At 39.9% G+C, this 16,063-nt stretch overlaps 1 protein-coding gene across 1 annotated transcript in view; it reads right to left on the bottom strand.

The window, feature by feature from the left end:
* Positions 1-495: 495 nt before the first annotated feature.
* The window catches only part of LOC122091802 (exocyst complex component SEC6), an 87,182-nt gene continuing 71,614 nt past the window's right edge, over positions 496-16,063 (bottom strand). The window contains exons 12-18 of the mRNA XM_042661950.1: positions 10,089-10,167; positions 9,692-9,761; positions 8,536-8,623; positions 8,346-8,435; positions 8,070-8,186; positions 7,795-7,857; positions 496-882 (exon numbers count right to left, since the gene is read on the bottom strand). Coding sequence (XP_042517884.1) covers positions 751-882; positions 7,795-7,857; positions 8,070-8,186; positions 8,346-8,435; positions 8,536-8,623; positions 9,692-9,761; positions 10,089-10,167 — 639 coding nt within the window. The 3' untranslated portion in view covers positions 496-750. The remainder of the gene's footprint in view (positions 883-7,794; positions 7,858-8,069; positions 8,187-8,345; positions 8,436-8,535; positions 8,624-9,691; positions 9,762-10,088; positions 10,168-16,063) is intronic.

The raw sequence follows: 16,063 nt of genomic DNA, 5'->3' as shown, positions 1-16,063 counted from the left end.
AGATCTTTCTTTCAAGTTGCCCGTGACTTTTGTCTTAACAGAAGTTCTGGTAGATACTGGATCAAAAGTTCAAATCACTTGCTCCAAAACTGATTGGAGTTCAAAAACAACAAACAGATTTTAAAAGGCAATGCTGCACAATGGTGAAGCCAGAAGTAGCAAAAGAAAGACACCACTGGACCCTAGATTTAATGTTGACACAGGGACTCTCAGATTAATAACCTAAACTTATAAAGAAGAGAAAGCATAGAGCCTTGTTCTCAAAGAATGTGTGATTATGCCTTTGCTAACTTTAATCTATGGTTCACAAAAGGGTCATCACGTGAACCTTTTGATGCTTCCCATTTGGCCGGGTAATTCTTCTCAATATGATTAGCCATTAGTAAAATTTAATGGATGCTCAGACTAACATAAAAGGGTAGGGTTCAGTATTTGGTGAAGACCAGCCCAAACATTAACGAATTGTCGTCAGTAGCCTCCCAAAAGAGGATAACAGGAAAGAAAACAGTAATCTATTTATAACTTTCATAATCCATAGTCTACAACAATGGTATCACAGGAGGTCTAGTTGTACTTCAATGTAGACAATTTTAATTTATCCTTATAGGTTGTGGCAAAAATAGGCACAATCGTATCATTCAAAAAGAATACAGAAAAATGAAATAAATCCATGACCTCTAAAGGGACAAGATGGACAAGAGATTCAAATATGTTCTTACTGTACCTATACGATGAAATTGTGCCAAAAAACTATGTAAGCTTCCTCCATAGAGAGCCTTTGGAATGCGAGAGGCACTTCACTTTTGGAAAGATAAAACCTGCCTTTGGGGGGTGTCCATCAACAAGTGAATTATCATAAATTTCCTTGCACTCTTGCACAACCTACATGCAAAAGATCTTAATCAGCTTAACATAAAACTCAAAACCCTCTTCCTCCACTCCTATATCCATCTAGAAAACATACTGGTACAAGGAACAGGATTTATGAAGGAAGACGGAAATCAACTGTCTCGGTCTCTTTATGAACAATCCCAAGTGGTGTTTCTCCAATTGGAATCTATTCTTAGGATTCCACATCTTCAATCAAACCGTTGATAAGTTTCTCTGCTTCAATCTCATCAATGGGATCATATTTTTGTTGATTGAGGAATAGGATAATAACATTCGACTATGGTTCATGATTGTGGATATTCAAATACAAACGGACTCTTCATACTCTCTAGGAGCGTATGAATATTATCTTTGATTGAAAGTAATAAGTCATAGATTTATTGATCAACCTCCTTGGTGAAGAGGTTCAGCTTCATCTGTGACACTGAAATGATGCAGTTTCGATCAGATCTGACGGATTTAATTGGCCTGCGAGTAATGGTCTCACTAATGAAGGGAAGAGATCCTGATCTAACAGCCAGATATGAATCTAAGATCTAAGGGTCAGATTCAAATAAATAAATAAATAAATAAATAAAAAATAACAACTAGATTTTAGAAATTAATTTTCACAATAAAAATCAGAAATAAAATATCCCAAAATATAGAAAAGTGATGATGTGGAAAGGTGAAGAGAGAAGATCCATAGATGGTTAAAGCATAGAGCATAGAGAAGATGGGAGGGAAAATAGGAGCTTAAATCAAGAATTGATTAAAGAAAGAGAAAGAAGAGGGGTCAATAGGTGTAGAAGAGGAAAAAAGAAGAAGAAAGGTGATAGGACTATAAGTCGTGGGGGAGGAAAGATGACAGAGACAAAGGAAGAGAGAAGGGAGAGAGCCAGCTCGCAAGTTTGGTAACTAACCAAAACAATTATCCATTCCATTCCAAAAATCCGGGGGGGGGGGTGGATTACATTCCTTATATATAAAAAACTAGAATAAAATCTCTTAGATTGACTCAATTACTAAGAGTTTCTAATTAGACAGCCAATTAGGACTCTAATTTTCCTAAATTAACTCAAGACTATCAAACTAAGGATAGGATAAATCCCCACAACATGGGACTACTAATAAACTAAATTTCATGCACCCCCTTAAAACCCCACTTTTGGGCTTTATATGTAGCCCATTAGAATAACAATTGCAAATGTTCGAAGAAAGAAAAAGATAAGGAGAAACAGAGAGAGGCGATAGATGTGTAACCGGTTGGGAGTTACAACTTGTGTATTGTAACTCCCAGTCCACTTATATACATAAGAACCTAAAGGTTACAAGGACAACTGGAATAACAGTCCAAAAAATAAAAAGAAGATAAAACCGCCCCTACTCATCCGAGACTAGTAGGTCTCTATTTACACTCCCCCTCAAGCTAAATCATAGATGTTAATCGTGCCCAGCTTGTTACAAATATAATCCACTCAAGCACTCCCCAAAGACTTTGCAAATAAATCAGCAAGTTGTTCTCCTGTACGAACATGACTAGGAGAAATAAGTCCCTATTGCAGCTTCTCTTGAACAAAGTGACAATCTACAGCGAAACACAAGATTCGAAGTAATATGAACAACAGCCTGATTATCATGCCATAATTGCATAGGCGAATCATTAGTAAACTAAAGTTCAGCCAATAACTGTTTCACTCACCCACATCAATTCACACATAACATGTGCCATAGCCCGATATTCTAACTCTACACTAGATCGAGCCACAACTGTCTATTTCTTGCTCTTCCATGACACAAGGTTCCCTCCAACAAATGTACAGTAATATGTAGTTGATCTTCTATCAATAGGAGAACTACTAGCCCAGTCAGCATTTGAAAAACGCTCAACCCACCCATGTCCATAGTCAAAGTAAAGTAGATCGCGTCCAGGAGACTTCTTGAGGTACCGCATAATACGCATAACAGCCTCCCAATGAGGCATCATAGGAGTAGACAAAATTGACTCACCACAATAACAGGAAAAAACAATATCAGGTTGAGTCACAACCAAATAATTCAGTTTCCCAACAAGCCTTCAATACTTCTCAAGATCCCCAAACACATCAACACTATCAGTTGTAAGCTTTAAATTGGTATCCATGGGAGTATCTAAGGATTTAGAGCCCAACATTCCGTCTCTGAAAGAAGATCAATAACATATTTTCGCTGTGACAGCGAAATTCCTTTCCTTGATTGAGCCACTTCCACCAAGGAAATACTTCAGATTTCCCAAATCTGTGGTCTGAAATTTCTATTGTAAATGTTCCTTCAACTTCTCATTTCCTGACGAAATATCTCCGGTAATAACATATCATCCAAAAATATACAACAAGAAATACCCATCCTACGATTGAATACCAGAAAAAGACTGAATGATCACTACCACACTGTGTCAGCACAAACTCCAAAACCACCTCAATAAATCGACCAAACCACGTCCGAGGCGACTGTTTCAGCCTATACAAAGACTTCTTGAGCTTGCACACCATACCATACTCCCCCTGAGCAAGAAACCCAAGAGGTTGCTCCATATATACCTCTTCATAGAGATCACCATGCAAAAGGCATTCTTTACATCCAATTGAAACAAAAGCCAATGATGCTAGTAGCAAGAGGATCAAAATACGAAAAGAAGTAAGCTTAGCAGTGAGACCCAAGAATACGACACGTACTGGACCCGCTTGGGAGATCAACGAGAGCGTGCAAACTTTAGTCTCACATCACTTAGGGAGAGATTACTGGGGGCTACTTGATAACCTCTAGCCTCCTTAACATGGCACAATGAGTTTTAAAGCCTTGAGACCCATGGGTTAAAGAGGACAATATTGTGTACGGTTAATGGGGCGGGGGCTTTACAAATGGTATCAGAGCAGACCCCGAGAGCATGTGGGGCCACAACGGGGACGTTGTACCAAAAGGGGGGAAGATTGTGAAACCCAAGAATACTGCAAGTACAAGACCCGCTAGGGAGATCGTTGAGGTGACCCCACTAAGAATATGACAAAAACCAGGGGGTTTGGGATGTCGGTGAGGGTGTGCAAACTTTAGTCCCACATCGCTTAAGGAGAGATTACTGAGCTAATTGATAACCTCTAGCCTCTTTAATATGGCACAATGTGTTTTAAAGCCTTGAGGCCCATGGGCCAAAGTGGACAATATTGTGCAAGGTTAATGGAGGGGCATTACATTAGCCCATAAAACCAGGATGAGATAGAGCCTCTACAACAGACTTAAGAATAGGATGACTCTCAACAATATTTGAACAAGCATGAAAAGTAATGGACAAACCAGAAGAGGACACAAAGTTAGAAATAAGATGTTGCGTACAACCTTGAACACCCTTACGTAAAGCAATAGTAAAATCAAGATCATAATAGGCAGAGGAAGAAGAATTACCTGATTCAGAACCAGCAGAGAGGTAAGGCAGAAAAAGTGGGGGGGGGGGAATCTTGCCGAGGGCAACACTGGTACACAACAACAGGGTATGGGGGCGGAGGGGGGGTGGAGATGGCGATGGAGATGTTGGAGGAATAGAAGACTAAATAACATATAAAGGAATATCATCATCCAACTTAAAATCAACAAAAGAAGGGTCAGAAGGAGTGGACTCAAAGAAGGAAACATCAACAGTGACAAAATTGTGACACCCAAGAATACGGAAAGTACCAGACCTGTAACGCTCTGGCCCCATTAACCTTGCACAATATTGTCCTCTTTGGCCCATGGGCCTTAACGCTTTAAATGTGTTGTGCCATGTTAAGAAGGCTAGAGGTTATTAACTAGCCTAGTAATCTCTCCCTAGGCGATGTGGGACTAAAGTTTGCACACCCTCATCGATCTCCCAAACCCCCTGATAGTTGTTGTATTCTTGGTGGGGACACTTCACCGATCTCCCAAGTGAGTCTGGTACTTATCGTATTCTTAGGTGTCACAAGACCCGCCTAGGAGATTGATGAGGAGTCTTCACTAAGAATACAGCAAGTACCAGAGGGTTTGGGAGATTAGTGAGGGTGTGCATGGCACAATACGTTTTAAAGCCTTGAGCCCCATGGGCCAAAGAGGATGACAATATTGTGCAAGGTTAATAGGGTCGGAGAATTACAAATAGTATCAGAGCAGACCCCGACATGTGGGGCCACAGCAGGGATGCTGTGCCGAAAGGGGGGAAGTTGGGACACCCAACAATACGGCAAGTACCAGACCCACCTGTGAGATCGGTGAGGTGTCTCCACCAAGAATACGCCAAGTACCAAGGGGTTTGAGAGATCGGTGAGGGTGTGCAAACTTTAGTCTCACATCGCCTAGGGAGAGATTACTGGACTACTTAATAACCTCTAGCCTCCTTAATATGTCATAACGCGTTTTAAAGCCTTGAGCCCAAGAGGACAATATTGTGTAAGGTTAATAGAGCCAGGGCGTTACAAAAATACTTGTTCAACTTAAAAGAATATTAACAATAACCCTTTTGAGTACTAAAATAGTCAACAAACATACATTTAAGAGCTTTTGGATCCAACTTGAAAATACCTGGATGATGATTACGAATTAAGAAAACACTACCATAGAGACATGGTATTAAAGAAAATAAAGATGCAGAAGGAAATAACAAGGAATGAGGGATCCCACCATGTAAGGCAGAGGAAGGCATGGGGTTATCTAAATGCCTTAAACTATCCAATGAAGGATGACCCAAAGGACAATGAATTTGGTGAGGTGATGCTACATCGAACATGCCATAGATGAAGTGTCCTCAAGTGATACAGCCCCCCGCTTCACGACTTCTACCAATCGTTCTCTTTTTCGTAAGGTCCTAAAAGACACAGGAATGAAAGAAAAAGGTCATAGAGCAATTATAAGTTTTAACGAACTTATTAATAGACAAAAGGTTAAAGGGAAATCTAGGTAGATAGAGAACAGAAGATAAGGACAAAGAAGACGTGGCATGAACAATGCCTACAATAACCTTGGCTAAGGAACCATCGGCCAAGGTGACATTAGAAGACGATGTACGAAAAGAAAAAAAATATACCGGAGACCCCAGTTATATGGTCTGATGCACCTGGATCAATGAACCAGGGGTGGGAAGCAGTCGAAAGACATGTAGAGCCATTACTTGTCGGAATAGATGTAGCAATAGATGGCTGGGATAACTGAGTAAAGCGTGCATACTCCTTATCAGACATCTTCACTGGTGTACCCTTAGATTGAAGCAGATGTAATGGCAGAATCAATAGTAGTAACAGAATTGGAAAACTGCTGCTGACATGGTTTGCCATGAAGCTTCCAACAAAAGCGTTGGATGTGTCCTAGGTGACCACAATGGTGAAAAGTCTTCATTGAACCAGAAGTCTCTGAATTATGCTGAGTACCAGAGTTGGGGGTGTTAGTAGAACCAACCCCACAACCACAACCAACATCACCACCTGTCCCACTATTGGGCTCACAGTTAGGTGTAAAAGAAGCCAAGGTTGAATTATCAACAGGGGTAGAATCACGTGGATTCTCACGAGATACTCGTGAAAAAAATGTTTGAAAGTGTGGCTACCTTATCACCACCCAAAATTTGAGAGCGAACGAAATCAAACTCCTTCCCAAGACCACCCAAAAAAGCCCATGTCAACAAGCTGCTCTCGCTGATTTTGCATCTATGCCACATCAGAAGTAATAGGAAGTAGAGAATTCAGTTCCTCATACATCCGCTTAAAGTATGAGTCAAAGGACGACCGTTTTGGATCAGCCCTATAGAACTCTTGAGATAACTCATATATATGGGAAAGATTGTTTTGTCCAGAGTACAAAACATTAAGGTATTGCCATAGCTCCTTAATTGTATCAATATGGGTAACCAAGTCAACAATATGACTAGCCATAGAATTCAACATCTGTCCCAGAATCCTTACATCAATTGTTTCCCATGATGTATCTGTGGCTGGTTGAGTCTTTTCAAGTGATCCTAGTGACTATGACCAGTCAATAGACTCAATACCAACTTAACAATCTTTTTCCATTGTTTAAAGTTGGTAATCCCTTCTAACCTTTTCTCAGTAATACAATTAGAGGATGAAGAAAAAACCTCAGTGATAACATTGTTTGGTGGTTCAGGCATTCTTCAAAATATTCAGAAAATAGAGAAACTATGAGAAGCTATTGAAACCCAAACATCGATAACTGTAAAACCCTAAAAAAAATTGATTTTGTCAGAAAACCCTAACAAAACCTGGAAACTTGCTGTCCACATCTGAATCTGAAACTCCAGCTGCACTCTTTACTTCACAATTCAACCAACACCAAGAAGAGACCTAGTTCTTAATTCGTAACATGAACTAGTCCCAAAAAACAGCATAGGGTGCTGCACCTCTTCAAATGAAACTGAAAGTAATCCCAAGAATTCTCTGAGATGAATCAACCAATAATGTTTAAGGCTTTAACAGAGAGTTGAACAAGACCTAAGGAAAGTTGCAGCAGGTTCCTAAGGATCTTGCTCTAATACCATGTAAATATTAGAAGAAAGACAAAAAGAAGCAGGAGAGAGAGAGAGAGAGACAGTAGATGTGTAACCAGTTGGGAGTTACAACTTACGTATTGTAACTCCCTCTCCACTGCTAAAGGTTACAAAACTGGAATAACATTCCAGAAAAATAAAAAAAGACAAAACTGCCCCTACTCATCTGAGACTAATAGGTCCCTATTTACAACAATAAATACCATAAAGTCCAACCCAAACCTATACTAAAAGCTGGCCCAAATTTAAACCGAGCTTTTAACTGGGCCTACATTAGTTGTTTGGTAAAACTTAAGAGTTACTCTGGTTGTGTATCACACAGAATGCTTGAGTTTGATGAGGAACATATAAGAGTCACAAAATGTAGAGGGCGCACTTACCTCCTTAGCATCCTTCCGTGGTATGCCTTCCCGCAATCCCACAAGCTTCTCCACGACTTCAGGCTGCATACCGGAATAGTACTAAATTCACATTATGGTTTTTTTATAATGAAAATGAAATGAAATACATATAGAATTATAAATGATGAATGACACAGTTTTTCTTCCCTGATTCCTCTGCTAGGAATTAGTAAATACTCAAGCAAGACAATTTCTAGAACAAAGGAGATAGAAATAAGAAATCTTAACAGTGAAGATGTGTTGAAATTACATACCGGGCAGTCAGGTTGATGTTCAAGAATGTTGGTGTAGATGAGCGTGAACATGTCCAGGCTCTCAGCCGATGCAAGCTCTCTCAAATCATTCAGAATCCTCACTCGGTTCTCAATTTTCTGCAACAAAAATAATACACCGAGTGAAAGAGGAACCAATGCATCAAAATTGATAAAGAAATGAACACTATTAAGAAAATACAGAATATCAACTTCAAAGCACATTTCTAATCAAATATTTTAGGTGATATATTCTAAGAAATTCTCACTGACACTTACTGGTGCATTTATATATTCCCTGAAGAAATCCATGATAACCTCTTCATCTAGCCTCATCCTTTCAATGGTTTCTTCCTTTATGTAGCTTTTCTACCAAAAGAAGCATCATGATGAGATATATCCTACAGAATTAGAGATATAAATGCAAAATTTCCAGAAAATGCATGACAACAAATCTTCCGAGACAAACCTGAGTGAGAAGATGATCAACGTAAAAAACCACTGTCTGTTCTAAACAAGCCTCAACAAATCTCCTGAAAGATCTTTCTTCAATGTACCTAAATGAAAACAATGACTGAAATCAATGTACCATCAAATTGAGAAAGCATGAGATGATGACCTATCTTCTATGGATATGGGTATGGTATTGGGTAGGGGCACATGTCATGTAGATAAATCCACTTGACTTCCCAACATTCATGATAGAGGGACTTGTGTCCAAAAAAAGCACCGTTATGGGGACTTGCTAAATTGTCAGGGAAGGGGTTAATGTTCCAAACAGAGAAGGGAGTTTTGGGGATGGGAGGCTCATAAGAAATATAAGTAATTCAAATATTTATTTATCAAGAAATATAGATAAGAAGAACGCATAACATGCATGCATCCTGGTTCATGTGTTCACATAATTCAAATATTTATCAGGAAATATAAGTAATTGCAGAAGTTGACCAGTTTCTAATTTCTAAAGTGAATCTAGATAGGAATGTATAACAGGTTGAAGTAGATATTGTATGATTGTAATTTTCATCTCTAACCATTTACTTTGTTACTTTGTTTTGCTTCTCTTTTGAATTTATTTCATTCCTTCTCTAACTTTAAATAGGTTTTCAGTATCTATCAACGACAGCAACATTAACAAAGATACATTTTACAGAGAGCTGCACTACATGTTCTTGAAAGTGAGAAGAATAATTTCCATGCGATGCATAGATATATATTTAAGGGAAGTGGTTCCCTGTCTGGGAGTGCGGCCTATGTGATGCATAGATATATATTTAATGGAAGTGCTTCTCTGTCAGGGAGCACGGCCTATGCCAGCGCTTCTTGTGTCTATCTCTCTCTTCCTCAAAACAAGGGAGCATAGATGTCTTTTCACATGAGGAGGAGAGAGACAGACCTGTGGGAGCTCTGGTGTAGGCCACGCTCCCGGACAGAGTTCTTTTCCCCTATATTTAATTTTAAAGTGGGAATAAAAAATAGTTGGATAGCTACAAGTACAATACTCTATAGCTAACGAGGAAACAAAAACTAACTTTTCAATTATGAATGGGAACAGGCCTAAAAGTGAAGTAAATTTCACGTTTAAAAAGTAATGTTCCATCTTAAAAAGAGAATGAATATCTTACATCTTCACGTCTGTAAAATAATCACCAAATGTAGCAACTAGATACTCGGTAACCAATCCTTCGGACCAATCTGAAATTCATTAAAGAAAACAATAGCATGGCATTATAAATTGTTCCAACAGGAAATTAAGAAACTTGAATAACATTATTTAATATTGGTATTTGTTAAACATGGCACAAATTTTTAGTAGTTTTGAATTCTCATATGTACCGTTCTTAAATTTTGTAAGTACTTTTTTGCTATATCTTCACTTGGTCACTTGGGTTTCTGTTATCTGTTGTTATAAGCTTCTTTTTTTCTTTTGAAGAGGGGGGGGGTTGTCAAGCCTTTGTTGTACACTATTGATTCTCCTGAAATTAATAATTTTATACACAGAATGCGTGAGAAAAAATTTACCTTTTTGGTAAAGCTTGGCAAGCAGCTCCTGCACCCCTGGATCTTCAAGGATGACACTAACAGTCTGATGAACAGCTTCCTGCCACCAAGAGAACAATTCCAACATGACAGATCTCCAACCCCCACAGAGAAATATAATTTTTGAAACATAAAATTGCAATTTTTAGAGTAAGATGCAATGCCACAGCTGCTTTTACTTGAAAATTATTCACAATTTCAACACATACGAAGTAACCCTGACTAATACTTGTTATCTCACAAACTGTGTAGAAGGTAATTTTACAGGATCACCACATTGATATGCCAAAACTGACCAAAATGTTATCACTGGCAATGAAGTACATTTTCTTCCCTATGTGTTGGGAACTGGCACTATGAAATACACTCTCTGCTCTATGTAAATTCAACATAAAGTTTATAAACAAGTGTTCCCACTGAGTGAGTTTATTTCCAATCAATGAAAGTGGAAAAGAAAAAACACCAAGTACATGAAAACATAAAGCCATTACTTCTCATGATTAATTGTAAGAGACTGTTCAACCCTGAAAAGCATCAATTTTTTTTTATATAAATATATATATATATATATATATATATGAGACAAAACAATTATATCCCTCTGTCTCTTTTTACCACTTTTTTGGTAGATTTGCACGAGTCACGGACTAAACTAATGTAAATGCATAAGATCAACGGAACTTCTAAGCTTTTAAGCCACATTCCACAATTCGATATCTGATATCTTTCTGGCTTTTCATTGGTATATACAATTTGATGCAAGAAAACATAAAAGAAAGAAAAGAACAGGAGAAGAGAAGATTCTCACTGTCAAAGAAGAAGTGAATAACTCTTGGCCACAAAAGTGCTCGATTACTCTTGAGTGCCGACTCAACTGTCAACCGTCAACTGAAACAGCCAAACAGGTATGTCTTTCTTCTTCTTCTTCAGTCGATTCAGTCTGGACTGCAATCCTGCAACTCGGACTTATTCTCCCATCTTCTCTTCCTTCCACCTTTTTTTGTAAGATTTATTTTGGCTTCTTTCTGGCTGCCTCACGTCTTCTTCTTCTTATTTCTTACATTATTCATCTTCTTCCTTCTGCTTTCTTACTCTTCATTTTTTTTTTTTTTCCCTCTCTCCTCTCTTGTAAGCTTCATCTTCTTCTCCTCCTTTTTCCTTCTTTGTTTCTTTTCCCTTTTTTTTTTTTTTTTTAACCTTCTGAAACTTCCATTTTCACTCTGTAAACCAACCATGTTCTTCACTGACTTTTTGCTCAATCACCTTGTGAACCTCTCAGCTTAGTTTTATTGAATTATTACTCATGCATGGTTAGTTACAACTTACAACTCTCAACTTGTAACTTGGATTTCTTACCAAAATCAGAGCCATGTAATAAATAATAATTCAAACCATTGCCCAGCTATCTCTCCCCCTCAATCCCTCGTGACCTGAAGCCCTCATGCACGAACTCCCTCTGGTTGCTTCAGCCGCTGCCAGCACCCTCCCCCTCAACCCCCCGGTCCTCAACCCTCTTCTCCTTCCAGCCCTCACCCTCGCCAACCTGGAACACCCTTTTCAGCCCCCCTTTTCCTTCCAAAGATGACCTCAATATTCACTTTATTCCGTCCTCCGTCATCGACAACAAGATTGTTGGTATCTGCCCATCTGGTGCACTCGATTCGGAAATCTCCAAATGAAGAAGCCATTTCCTTGTTACCAGGCCCCCCTTCCCCATCGTTAAATCCTCCCTCACCAAACAATGGCAGCCACAAGGGTCTCTGGTTACTTACCTCCTCGACAATGGGATCTTCCCCTCAACTTCGGCGAAGAAGATGACAAGCATCATGCTCTTGAAGGTGGCCCATGGCAGGTGGAAAAAAACCCATCTTCCTACGGCAATGGGATCAGTACACTCAGCTCGGAAAAGTAGACCTTCGGACAATTCCTCTTTGAATTGCTCTGCCTAATCTCCCTCTTCACTAGTGGTGTGAGAGAGTTTCAAGCATCTTACGCTTTGTGATAGGCACTCCATTATATACTCAAATGAAAGGGAAAAAAAAGGATAGACTTGCATTCGATCGCATTTGTGTCGAAGTATGTGCCAATGTTCTCCCTCTTCTTTTTTTTTTTTTGGATGAATAAATAAATTCATTTCCAAGGAGAGAAGAGAATATATAGGGGAAAAGGGGGAGACAGGGAGGGGGAGAAGAGAAGGCCGAGCCCCAGAGGGAGGAAATAAAAAAATCACAAGGGAAAGCCCCAATCAATTACAGTCATGGGGACCTAAGAGGGCACATCATGGGGGGGACCTATCAGGGGGAGATGGGAGAGAGAGAGAGGGAAGCCCCAGGAGACAATAGTAAGCCTGTTCCTTGGGGTATCAACAAGCCGACAATGATGGATAAACCGAAGCTTGGAGCTAACATTGAAGAAGATGGTTTTCCAAATCTTCTCAAACAAGAGAGAGTTGGAAGTCCATTTATAAAGATTATGCTCCGTCCAGAGATGGTTGACAGTTGCACAGAAGGCCAATTTCCTTGTCGTATCACATATGGATGATCCACCAAAGGTCATATCAACCCAGATCCATTCCCTTCTCAAGGGAAGAATGCATCAGCGGGCAGGCCAACAATTGCAAAGGACTTTTCCAAAACTGAGGAGGAGAAGGGACAGGAAAAGAAGAGGTGGTCAGTATCCTCGACACCATTCCAACAAAGGCAGCAAGAGGGAGAGGCTGGAATGTGACGATATAGGAAGAAAGACTGTGTTGGAAGGCAGTGGGAGAAGGCTTGCTAGGTGGTGAAGTTGTGGTGAGGGATATGGCCTTTAAACCAGGTGAGTTTATGCAAAGGGGCAAGGAGCCCACAACACAAATATGGTTACAACCAGAGGCGGAGGTGAATTCACCAGTAGGCGAGGGAAGCCAAGAGATCTTGTCCTCTCAACCTCGATGACCGGGGGGGATGGGGGGAGGGAGGACCAAAGGTTAGCCAGGGGGAAAAAGGCAGGGACCAGATCCCATTGGAGAGGATTAAGGTGACTGGGGCCAGTCTGGGAATCCTAATGGAATACCTGAAGGGTGCCAAGGATCCAACCACAGGGAGGTGGAGGAACGATTCCGAATGGAGTAGGAAATAACAAGGAGGACCATTGATCTTTTGGAGATGATAGAGCGCCAAATCGAAGAGGCATCAGGGGTAGGGCTTGTGGACCAGAGGGAATTGTTCTTAAGAAGGGAGAAGTAGACCCAGGAGACCCAGATACTATTCTGCCTGGTGGCAAGCTTCTAGATGAGCTTAAGAATGTTGGCAGAATTGATGTCCTTGATCTTGTGCAAACCTATGCCTCCCTCAGATTTGGGGAGGTAGACTTTGTTCGAACTTAAAGGCCAGAGAAATTTTGAAGACTTGGAGCCCTTCCAAAGAAAAGAGGAGAGCAGGGATTCAATGGATTTGATGATGGTAGCAGGGAGAGTAAAGACACTCATCCAATAGGGAGACATGGATTGAAGAACTGCTCTAATGAGAACTAGACAGCCTGTATACGAGAGAAGCTTGCCTTTCCGAAGCTGAAGCCTCTTTCTCATCTGTCAAGAATGGGGAAGCAATGGTAGGTAGAGAGCCTAGCGGGGATTAGAGGGAGGCCCAAGTACTTGATTGGGAGAGAACCAAGGGAGAAACTCATGAGCCAGAGGAGATTTTCCCGATAGGCATTAGGGACTCCAGAGAGGAAAATATTGGATTTGAGGATATTGATTTTGAGGCCGGAGAGGGATTCCAAGAGGTGGAGGGAGGACATAATGGTCGAGAGATTTGCATTTGGGGATAGGAGAGATGAGGTGCTGATCGGTGGAGGATTGGATGGATCGGGAGAGGACCTCAAGGGCAAGGGAGAAGCGGAAGGGAGAGAGAGGGCACCCTTGACGGATGCCCATAGAAGAGGAGAAATAGCCAGCTGGGCTACCATTGACCAGGACAGAGAAAGAGGGAGAAGAGATACAAGAATAAATCCAGTGAACAAAAGATGGGGGAAAGACATTTGCAGGCTTGCTGGATGAAATCCCATCGGATAAAACAAAGGCGTTATGAATATCAATTTTAAGGAGGGCTACCAAGGAATGGGATTTTCTGTCAAAGCCTCTATAATTTCATGGCAGAGCATGATATTGTCGGCAATACTCCGACCAGCAACAAAAGCCGATTGGTTTGGACTAACCAGGGAGTTATTGATAGTTTGAATACGGTTAACTAGGATCTTCACAATGAATTTGTAGAGAAGATTACACAGGGAGATAGGCCTGAAATCATGGAAATTCTTTGGGCCACAAAAATCAAATAATTCTCTGCGATGGAATAAAATCTCTCATTTCCCCCCTTGAATAGATTTTTTTTTTATTTTTTTTTTTCAAATTCCAAAATATCAAATGATCTCTAATTTAAGAGTAAAATATTCGGAGGACTCTTCCAACCAGACAAAAAATCTGTAATTGTCAGCAAAGTTGTTTCTTTTTTTATTATTAATTTTTTTTTAATCCACAAAATTCTGCTTACTTTATCTTTATACATAAACATAATAAATAGGTCTCCGATTCACAATATTTGGTACTGCTTCTTCTAGTCATGTTCATGGTATTTGTACCTTCATTTTAGGGAATGAGGCAAAGGAAGGTTTGATTGACCCCCTGAATCTGATTGGGGGAGAGGAAAAAACTTTGGATGGCGCTTAGTAGGTTGGATATGATAATATGCCAACTAGAAGAGAAGAAACCCATACTAAAACCATTAGGGCCAGAGGCCTTATTGGCTTTATGGGAGAGGACAACAGTAAGGATCTCCTCATCAGAGGGAATGGAGAAAAGGGGGGTATCAGATGGTTAGGGATGAATTTATTGATGAGATTTGTGGGGGCGAAGGGGAAGTGGGGGCAGAGGGGTGGAAAAGCGAAGAAAAATAGGAGGCAACTTCAAATTTGATGTCTTACGGGCTAGAAAGAGAGATTCCATTACTGGTGATAAGCTTATGAATTGAGTTGAAATTAGAGTGAGCCTTGATGGAGTGGTGAAAATTAGCTGAATTAGAATCACCTAGCTCAAGCCACTTGATACAGAAGAGAGGAGAGGGTGACTGAGGTCTCATTCTCAGAAACAACCAAGGAATCATCCAGATGATCTAATTGAAGCTTGGATTGGATGAGAAGAAGCTTGTCCATTGTTTGAGATTTAAAATGTAACCGCAAGCGTACGGATCAGTGTAGCTACGAGTCAAACACAGGGAGAGCAGCCACTTTATTTATTTTTTCTTTTAATAATGCAAAAGTGAACCGATTAATGGTTGTGGTCTAATTCTAATTACCGGCCTAAACATATGTATCTAAAATAACGTCCTAACCATTCGTCATCTAAGAATTTAAAGACGCAAGCCACGCAATTAAAATTAAATAAATAAATAACTAAAAATAAACAACCAACGCAATTAAAAAAAATAAATAAAGAAAAAAAATGTTGAAATAAAAATAAAGTAAAAGAAAGGGAATAAAACTAGAGAGAGACTCACAAGTAGGTTTCTCTACTTAGCCCGAGGGATGCATCATAATATGAGCTTCCCTACTTGACCAGAGAGTCACTCTTACAAGGGTTACTCTACTTGGCTTTAGGGAAAGGGAGACAATTAAAAAAAAAAACAATAAAGGAAAAAAATACTGAAATAAAAATAAAGTAAAAGAAAGGGGATAAAGCTAGAGAGAGACTCACAAGTAGGTTTCTCTACTTAGCCCGAGGGATGCATCATAATATAAGCTTCCCTACTTGACCAGAGAGTCACTCTTACAAGGGTTACTCTACTTGGCTTTAGGGAAAGGGAGACAATTAAAATAAAAACAATAAATTGATGGTTCTATGGCTAGGAGGGGCAAAGCCAACACATACACTAGCCATGAACCTTGGGGAAAAGGGATAGCAATAATGTAACGACTGAAAT

Source organism: Macadamia integrifolia, chromosome 10 (assembly GCF_013358625.1).
Source record: "Macadamia integrifolia cultivar HAES 741 chromosome 10, SCU_Mint_v3, whole genome shotgun sequence".
Classification (NCBI taxonomy): domain Eukaryota; kingdom Viridiplantae; phylum Streptophyta; class Magnoliopsida; order Proteales; family Proteaceae; genus Macadamia; species Macadamia integrifolia.
The sequence above is the reverse complement of the archived record's forward strand: the minus strand, read 5'-3'. Positions and strand labels throughout refer to the sequence as shown.